Here is a 9,229-nt window from a genome sequence, read left to right as displayed (position 1 = left end):
AACCGAAACGTGTGTAGTCTAAATCAAGAAAAAAGATAATACTCCAAATTAAAAAAAATTTAGAACGAGTAAATGTTAAATTGATATTATCTTTTACATTTCCAAACAAGTGTTTACATTCCGCCTATTAGAGAGCTTTCCGACCAACCAAAAATATAAAATATGCCTATTCCAAGACATTTTTGCATTTCCAGTAGAGATGCTGTCTGGACAAATCCGATATGGTTTTTGTTCTTTTTCCATATTTTTTTTTTGGGTGACTGAATTTAGAACTTAATATTTTTTGGAGGGAGAATGGAAGTCGGACATGCGGGTCAAAAATAAATGCTCTCAACTAAGCTACAAGCACCTTACATTAAGCCGCTAAGTGCACTTAAGGCAGAGATACTGTTACAACTAAAATTAGAAAGAAGTACCGGTAAATACTGAAGCAAATGAATGGAAAGTATTTCAATAAAACAAGTCATTACTTAATACTTATCATCCGTCCTCTGAAAGAAGTACAAAATTGGTTATGGTGCTCAAATAATCATTTTACCAAAGGAGCTAAGGGAAAACTCATAAGACTTGTTCATATTAGGCAACTCTTGTTTACCTCTTTCCCTTTCCTCTTTTACCATTTTTACCAAACTTTTTGCCACCCTTGGCCGACTTGCTCTTCATATAAGAGACCCTGTCGGCCTTTTTCTGTCGCTCCTTGCGAACCTGTTCTAAGTCTTTGATTTCAGAACGCACATGAGCATTAGGCACAGAGTGTTGCTTCCTGCCTCCAAAAGACTTACCCTTCCCCTGCCATCTACGGTTACCTGCAAAGAGACATGAAAACCACGAATAAGTAAAACAAGACACAAAAGAAGCTAGCTCGGATGAACTGAGTGAGAATCTTAACAAGTGTTAAACCAAAAAACTGATCAATCGCATTTAAGAGAAACAACAGAAAAGTACATAAACTTCAGAGAGAGAGCATTACCTGTGGAATCCTCAGCATTCCCTTCATTAGTTCCTGTAAGAGATACTCTCTTGTGTGAACGTTCTTTCCACTTCTTGTATATCCCAGTTTTCTCAAGCTTTGCTTTTGCACCACTCTCTGTCTTTATCTGTACACCATAAAATTTAGCATAAACGTTCTGTGTAACCAACAAACAATATATGTTGCAGGCGCACCTTGCAATGACTACTAGAGAATAACGAGTTGATGAGAATTCATTTGGGTATAATCTGGAGTACGGAAAGGAAGTTCAGTGCAATCATTCTCAAGTAACGGTTTATATCAAGTTATCAACCAAGTCTCAACGCATGTTGTTTATGTGGTCGGTTTGAGCTAATGCTAGAATTTGACTGGTGTGTCCTCTCTGACAAGGAATCCAAGTATGCTTTTCTTTGAGAATCTGTGACCACTGTTTCTATTAATCTCATACGGGTTGATATAGTTTCAACATGGATTGGTTAAAACTTGAATTTAACTACAGAAGCAATGTTATGCTCTATAGCATTTAATACAAGGAACAATGCAAAAGTGTCAAAGACTGTTGCAATATAATTATGGATGCTGAGATAAAATTAAGAAAATTACCTTGCCGCTAGCTGTCACACGATCACCATTGTTTAGCTTTATGTACTTTTTCCCCCTCTGCCACCCATTAATTTGATGAGGTTAAGGGTAAATTTTGGTAAACAAAATTAAAACAAGAAAACAATATTACTGTTCAAAGTACCTTATCCCAATGAAATACAGATTTCTGTTTCTTCATGCCAACATTATCATCTGCAATGAGATCAATAACAGCAGCTTCCAACCTACACAGACAAATGGGGTCAACTGAAGTGCAGACCATACAATATTCATACATTTAATCTCAATAAAAATAACAAGGTAACTGAGAGAATTGTCATTGCATAGTGCCAGAAAAACTGGGTAGCTGACAGAATCATCAACATCAAAAAAGTTCATAAATAATCCACCTGTAAAATTTCAATTATATACACTAGCACTTAACCAATAGCAGAAACCAAGTTAAAATTTTGTTAAATCAATTTCCATAGAGCTAGAGCAGAACCGAGTATTACCTATTTGAGTCAAAGTCGTCCTTCCCTCTCACTGAAAGGCCTGCTTCGGTATGCTGGACAACAAAATATCAGAATAGGCCAATATATTAGCCAGTTTCCAACCCTTGTGATCCAAATCCACAGCACAACTCAAAACACAAAACTAAATGATGTAACAAATTTTTAAAAATTCAAAATCAAGGTGAGTAATTTGGTTTTGTTTTTATGAGATTGGTACTGAGATGTTGGTAAACCTGTTACTCATTGAGTCTTTGTACTGTGTTTATAATTATTACTAATAAATTTTGTTTCTCATAAATAAAAATGTCATAACCCTAAACCATCACAAAAGAAACTTCCGATAACAGAGCCATCCAAAGCCAAGCACCAAGGTAAATCTATCATAACCCAAGTTAACTGCTGCTTCCCAATCAGACCATAGCAGAGAAAAAGATAAAATCCCCAAAAATCAGGTGAAACTAAAGCCCACAACGATAACAAGAAATGACTTTGTTGTAGTTAGCAAGATTTTTTGTTTTATTCCTTGAATCCTCTCCATCCAAAGAACCCAAAACACCACTAACAAACGAGAGCATAATATTGCAATACACCAGTGCAATTAACTTGAAAAGTTATAGAAGTTATATAACCTACATGATTAGTTGGTATTGAACTTATAAAGTTTTCATCATCCTTGAAGCTCTTTGCCTTCCTTTTGGAGCCTGAAGATACTAATACCCAGGGAAAACAACAAAGTATTAATAATCCATTGAATAAACATGCTTACAATATGTTAGGGGAAAGAAAAAAAAAAGTAAAAAATGAGAAGAAACTAAATCATTCCAAACATGTTTGAAAAGTGAGGATGAAACTAAAACTAAAGGACCATATGCCACTGGATCCACATTCCAAATACCACGTTTCGGTATCAGTGAATACACCATTTAAAACAACTCGTAAAAAAGAGCACAACGGGCACAAACTATAAAATGAAAAGAACTGCAGAATTAAACTGGTACACCTTTGACCAAGTTATATTACTAGGTTCTCTGAAAATTACCAATTAAAATGAGTATAGGCTACTTAGGGATTTAGGATGACAAATTTCTCGCTATTAGTTCAAAATTAGAAAAATTGATCGTGCACGGAAAAACATTTGAGACTGTTTCTTTATTCTAAGAGTAAAAGTGGTCAAACTTTGAGCTATGGAATACCTTTCTTCTCCTTGGTCTTTGAGGGAATAAAATCATCTTCATCTTCCTGCAAGAATCAAAAGTTCATTTTAGCACAATTTACTTGGGAAGACACCATAAAATTATTGATACAACGCCTGAAATGTGTATAACCTTTGCATATACATAAATTAAATATATAGCTTACATGATGGATCCCTCAACAGAAGGGGACTGCACAAAACACAATTAATTCATGCAAACAGTCTCTGAAGCAATGCCAATTATAGAACTTGTTCTAAAACGTTGCTTAATGTTAATAACTAACCGGGTGATAGCAAGTCCTTTATACATGCATAATAAACAATGCATGATGGCATCAACATGGTGTTTCGAGTGATTATAAAAGTTGCACACGGTTGCATTTCAAAAACATCAAAACCATAAATTACACTACTGAAATTTTTACCTTTTCCGCATGATTATTATTAGAACGTTGTTGATGAAATAAATTAATGACCTCTTCATGAATAGCTCTTTTTTCCTTCATTACATCAACCCAGTGACGAGAAGAACCCTGCAAATAAGCCACATACTTAATAAAAATCAAACAAGGCCAACTTGAATATTAAGAATAGAAGCTACGAGTCATTGCACATACTCGGCTAAAGCATACATAATTACGGAGAAAATACATAACATAAGTTATTTCATGCAAAAATATTTTATTCAAACAACAAAAGGTACGGTTGAGAGGCAGTGAACATGAGCAAATAAAATGCCTAGAGCCAAAGTGGGTGAGAGTGAGGAGGAGGAGGAGAGGAATGGGAAGTGGAGACAGGCGGGTGGTGTCGTGAAAGCTTGGGGTAAGACAGCTTAACTTGTGAACTCAGAAGAGCAAAAGTAACTACAGAATAAGGGGGAAATTATTTCAAATGTGAATGCAAATATACAAAGGTGAAATACTAAATTGAAACAATAAATGGCAAAACAGATGCCTAAGCAGACAAACAATTACTAAGGATATGATTCTTCAATTATTTGACCATCTTAGCATTTAAGATTCAGGTTTTATGATTTAACCATTTTGTACTTTCTCACTACTCAACTTACCAATTGAATTACACACAACCACAGGAATCCTCATAAAAAGAAAGGAAAATCGGCATGTTCTTACAAAAAACTACCATGTTCCTCTGGAACTATTTTGATCAGATCCTCACTACAGTATGTTGAAATGAAACTTCCGAACTTGAAGGCTAAAGAATGACAGACTTCTTTACATAAATGTTGAGGGCATAAAATAATATATTTTGATTTTTGAGAACTGAAGACGTTAAATTTTGTTATGTAAAAGATATTACCTGTGGACACAGACATACAGAAGATAAACACCAAACAGGAACCAAATGTAATAAACAAAATAAAGAAAGAAACAAAAGAAAAGCTATGAAAGAAATATAAATAATTGCAAACAGTGACTGTGATCAAGAGAAGAAATAACAAATACGCTTTGAATTAAACCCAGTGTTTTCTCTTTCTATTCAAAATGTCCCCAACATCCTCTCCCACAATAGGCACCACACTAAAGAGAATGATATATACATGAACGATGTTTACAAAACAACCCCCATTATATATTTTCCCATGGAAAAGCTTTATATGGTTCTCTCTTTCATGCATGAATTTCCTATATTTCGAGTTTATTTGACAAACAATGAATAGAAGCAGTTGACTAATAGGATAAAAATGCCCAAATGCAACAAAGTAGCGGTTGTGAGATATAACTATAAGAGTACAAAAAACCAAAGATTTTGATCATCAGATAGAAAGAGTTTTGACTTTGGTAACAGAATAATAAGAAAAATGTCCAATAGATCAAGTCCATGCAGTTACCAATTAAATGAAATCTACTGCTGAACACATAAAGTGGAGAGTTACCTTCAGATTCTTTGACTTAGCAGCTTCACCTTCAGTTTCTAGAATGGTCTGCTTGGGTCTAGCATAAATCGCCAATGAATGGTTAAAGTTAGCAACATCAGATCCTCAGAAGAAGAAACAGAATATAAGTGTATCCAGAAATATTATTAGCAAATGCTTAAGTGTAAACCTGAATGTCTTCAACCGCTCAGAAAATGCCAATGCCTTCAACTCTCCACCATCCAGTACACTTTTAAAAATTGGATGCAACCCTTCGCGAGGTAAATCTTTTGCTCTTTTAACAGACTCCTTTGAAGGTGGGGGTTTTGTCTTTGAATACAAGCGGAATGCATTTGCACAGGTTTTCACCATATTACTGAGTTCTGAAGAAGAATCTATTATCTCTCTAACTCTATCCGAAACAAGATCTATAACTGTTTGGGGAAAACGCCCATAAACAGTTTCTCCATTAGCAATTGCTTGATCAATCTTAGACATCACTCCATCCATATCATGTAAAACTTCCTCCTCTGTGGGTGCAGCCCTAATTGGCTTTGAAAGAAACAGATGTAGATCTAAAAGGTTAGGCATATCTTCAGATGTCACAAAGGAGAATGCAGTACCAGTCCGACCAGCCCTTGCAGCTCGGCCTACTCGATGAACAAAAAGTTTAGGCTTTGGGGGAAAGTCCCAATTGATGACATTGTCAAGCAATGGAATGTCAATTCCTCTAGCTGCAACATCAGTAACAATTAACTGCATAGTCTTTCTTGACCTAAACCTCGATACATTAATCTGGCGAGCATCATGATCCATGTCACCATAACATACAGAAGGCTCAATGCCCTCTTCTCTAAACAAGATATTCAGAAACTCCACATGATGTTTTGTAGATACAAATATCAATGTCTGCTCACCCGAACTAATATGCTCCCTTATCAAATAAAGTATTGCAGCGTGCTTTTCTTCCTGTCTCAAGGTGAAAAACATAAGCTTCAAGTCAGGGCTAATCTTAGTATCCAAATCAAGCCGCACAAGTCGAGGGTCTTGCAGACCAGCCTTGGCAAATTCTGCAAGAGCAGAGGGTAGTGTTGCACTAAAAAGCAGGGTCTGGCGATTCTCACTCAGCTGTCCAAGGATTTTATGCAACTGCTCCGCGAAACCCATGCCAAAGAGGCAATCCGCTTCATCAAAAACAACATACTCCACTGTCCTAAGTGTCATGTCATCAACCTCAGCTAAATGGTGCATCAACCTACCGGGAGTTGCAATTATAATATCAGGGTTTTGGGCTAATTCTTCAAACTGAGTTTCCATGCTATCGCCACCAACTAGTAAACTAATACGGACATCTGCAACAAAGACAACGAATTTTGGTTCATACCATAAGTCTATGACTTAATGCAACACTTACGTTGACTACATTGAAAAACGCAACATTTTTCATCAAATGGGAACTTTGAGTTCTTCCTCTTTCCTCAAAGGAAAATTTAAAAAAAAAAAAAAAAAAAAAAAAAAAAAAGACCAAATTAAAATAAAAATGGGTACATAACATACCCATGAAACGGCTGAGCTCTTTGGTAAACTTGTGAGTCTGTAGCGCCAAGTCCCTGGTGGGAGATAGAATGAGAGCCCGAACGCCGCCCTGAGGTACGTGCTCCTTCAGACGCTCGAGCATGGGGATCAGAAAAGCGGCGGTCTTGCCAGAACCGGTTCTGGCCATGGCAACGACATCGTTTCCAGCTAGAATAAGCGGCATGGTCTTGCGCTGGATGGGTGTGGGTACTTTGTAGCCCTTGCGCTTGATTGCATTGAAGACATTGGGACTTAGATTCAGAGACTCAAAGCCTCCAGACTTGGCCTTCTTCTTCTGTATCTCCCTTCGTTTCAGGTCCTTTTTCGAGCTCACGTAAACCATCGTGTTTTCGGCTCTTTCGGATCTCTGTGTTTCTTCGTTACACGAAAATTAAGTTGAAATTACACAGCCAAGAACTTCAACTGGAGAAGATTGCAGGCACACAAACTGTTCAGTGAGGCAATAAATTCAAAATTAAAATTCGGCTATAATTTTTTAAATTCCTTCACGAATATTGAAATCTAGAAGAAACTAATTTTAAGATAGTAAGCAAAAACCCTAGAAGGGTTTCAGATTGAGAGAATAAACGAAAACCCTAGGCAACTGCAGCCATGGCGGCACTTAGAGAGAGAGAGAGAGAGAGGCACTAAACCTGGAGTTTGTAGGTGGCTGACGGATGAGATGGGAGGCGAGAGGTTGGAGGTGGCGTCGCTTTCTGCTCTGCCTAGGTTGGCAGCGGCGGATGAAGAGGATGCCGCGAAATGGCAAGGGAAGGGTTTTAGAAAACCTCATGTGGCAATCCGCTGCGTGAAGGTCCATTGTATTTTCATCTATGGGCCACTTATCCCGCACCACGTGTATGACATTGTTATTCTCATCCGGGATGAGATCCTCTCCCGACTCTCTTTAAGGGGATCACTTTATCGTGTGGTTCATCGTACATCGTGCAATCAGTTTTTATTAAATACTATGTGTTCAATTTTAAATAAAAAAATTCAAAATGATTTGTAACTGCATGATGATAGATGAATGTACACGATAAAGTAATCCTTAAATTCCTCACAAAGAATATTCGGATAGAATCCTATTTCGATATACCGCACCATGTGTATTAAGGTGGGTGTAGTTCGGTTTGGTGTGGTTTTGGATGAAACCAAAACCAAAACCAAAACCAAAACCGCAAGTTTTTGCTGTTTGGTTCGGTATGGTTTAGAGGCTAAAATCGAAATGAAATCAAATCATTTGGTTCGGTTCGGTTCGATTCGGTTTGGTTTTAAACGGTTTTGGTTTGGTTTCATTGTTTGAAAAAACTATACAATATTAAAATTCAATCATGCATACAATATTAAAACCGAAAGTTACTGCATTGTTCAAGCATGCATACAATATTAAAATTCAATCAAGCATGGCTTCAATATAATCAGACATGCATGCATGCAACATACATTATTACATTCATTCAACTAGAATCTTAGCTTGAAACTTGTTGTGGTTGTGAATTAAGAATAACAGCAAGCACAACAATTAACAGCAATTAACATCAACAAAATGGTACGAGAGGTGGATCTGCATTCAGTGCATATGAATATTACCTACATAGGGTTTGTTTTCGAGTGTGCTAATGGATTTGCGTGTTTTGAATGATTGACTGTCATTCGATGCATGTGAATGAATAATATCTAAAGCAGCAGGTATTGTTTGTTTGAAATATCTAACCACATGGAGACCGAGAGAGAGACAGAAAGTTAGATGAAGAATGAAGTTGAGTAGCAAATGAGTAAAGAAAGAAAGAGTACAGAAAGAGTACAGACTCCGACTAGAAGAAAGAAAAGAACAAGATTATGTGGCCATGTTATGATGTGGTTAAGTCCATACTAAATGTATGGACTCAATAACATAACCAATTAAAATTTAACATTTAATAAAGTCATGTGGTTTCAGTTCGGTTTCGGAGGGCCGGAACCGCAACTAAATTGTTTTTCCCCTATTCGGTTTGGTTTCAAACTGAAACCATTTTGAAACCGCAAAACCAACCTATTCGGTGTGGTTCGATTTTGTTCGTGGTTTAGTTTCGATTTCCGGTTTCAAGTGCCCATCCTAATGTGTATGACATTGTTATTTTTGGATCAACTTCAATTGTTGCGTTAGAACCTAAAATTTAGATTCTAAACCAATTCAAATCATTTTCAATGGGCCTAAAATAAATATTTCTATAAAACCTAAAATTTAGAGAAATTTAGCCTAAAAACAATCTAAATCTATTTTTCTAGCCCATTATTGCGAGTGGACGCGCCGAAAAGAAGGCCAATCTCGGCCCAACGACGCGCGACACTTCATTGCATGCAACACAGGCAACAAGGCAGTCAACAATGGGACCCAATGGGCTGACACATGTCAGTCACTTTGCATGAGTCCAACCACTCTTTTTGGTGATCCAAGGGCTGGAATTAATGGGTCGTTGTTTGATCCAATGGTCCAAATTCAAATTCATTTTTTTTTAGAATTTAATTTATAA

At 36.8% G+C, this 9,229-nt stretch overlaps 1 protein-coding gene across 3 annotated transcripts; it reads right to left on the bottom strand.

Moving 5' to 3' along the window:
- Positions 1–448: 448 nt before the first annotated feature.
- On the bottom strand, positions 449–7,511 carry LOC103962266 (putative DEAD-box ATP-dependent RNA helicase 29). Of its 3 annotated transcripts, none has more exons than XM_048566856.1 (12): positions 7,367–7,511; positions 6,696–7,161; positions 5,329–6,490; positions 5,160–5,217; positions 3,688–3,795; positions 3,261–3,306; positions 2,701–2,777; positions 2,068–2,120; positions 1,716–1,797; positions 1,574–1,630; positions 971–1,097; positions 449–806 (listed from the first exon to the last, which is right to left on the bottom strand). In XM_048566856.1, the coding sequence occupies exons 2-12, from the start codon at positions 7,054–7,056 to the stop codon at positions 592–594; spliced, it is 2,346 nt and encodes a 781-aa protein (XP_048422813.1). In that variant the 5' UTR covers positions 7,057–7,161; positions 7,367–7,511; the 3' UTR covers positions 449–591. The 3 variants fall into 3 exon arrangements, with proteins under 3 accessions (XP_048422813.1, XP_048422815.1, XP_048422814.1); XM_048566858.1 differs by having other exon boundaries at positions 2,701–2,768; XM_048566857.1 differs by having other exon boundaries at positions 6,696–7,136.
- Positions 7,512–9,229: the final 1,718 nt, after the last annotated feature.

Source organism: the organism of the source record quoted next, unplaced genomic scaffold, assembly GCF_019419815.1.
Source record: "Pyrus x bretschneideri cultivar Hongxiangsu unplaced genomic scaffold, Pyrus_bretschneideri_v1 Contig43, whole genome shotgun sequence".
Lineage (NCBI taxonomy): Eukaryota > Viridiplantae > Streptophyta > Magnoliopsida > Rosales > Rosaceae > Pyrus > Pyrus x bretschneideri.
The sequence above is the reverse complement of the archived record's forward strand: the minus strand, read 5'-3'. Positions and strand labels throughout refer to the sequence as shown.

Bases quoted from the DNA above. Each gene is read 5' to 3' on its own strand.
- LOC103962266 (XM_048566856.1), bottom strand. From the start codon at position 7,056: ATGGTTTACGTGAGCTCGAAAAAGGACCTGAAACGAAGGGAGATACAG. The intron at 3,796-5,159 runs GTAACTCTCCAC...GCTTATTTGCAG, and splicing joins CTAAGTCAAAGAATCTGAAG to GGTTCTTCTCGTCACTGGGT. The intron at 2,778-3,260 runs GTATTCCATAGC...CCTGGGTATTAG, and splicing joins AAAGACCAAGGAGAAGAAAG to TATCTTCAGGCTCCAAAAGG.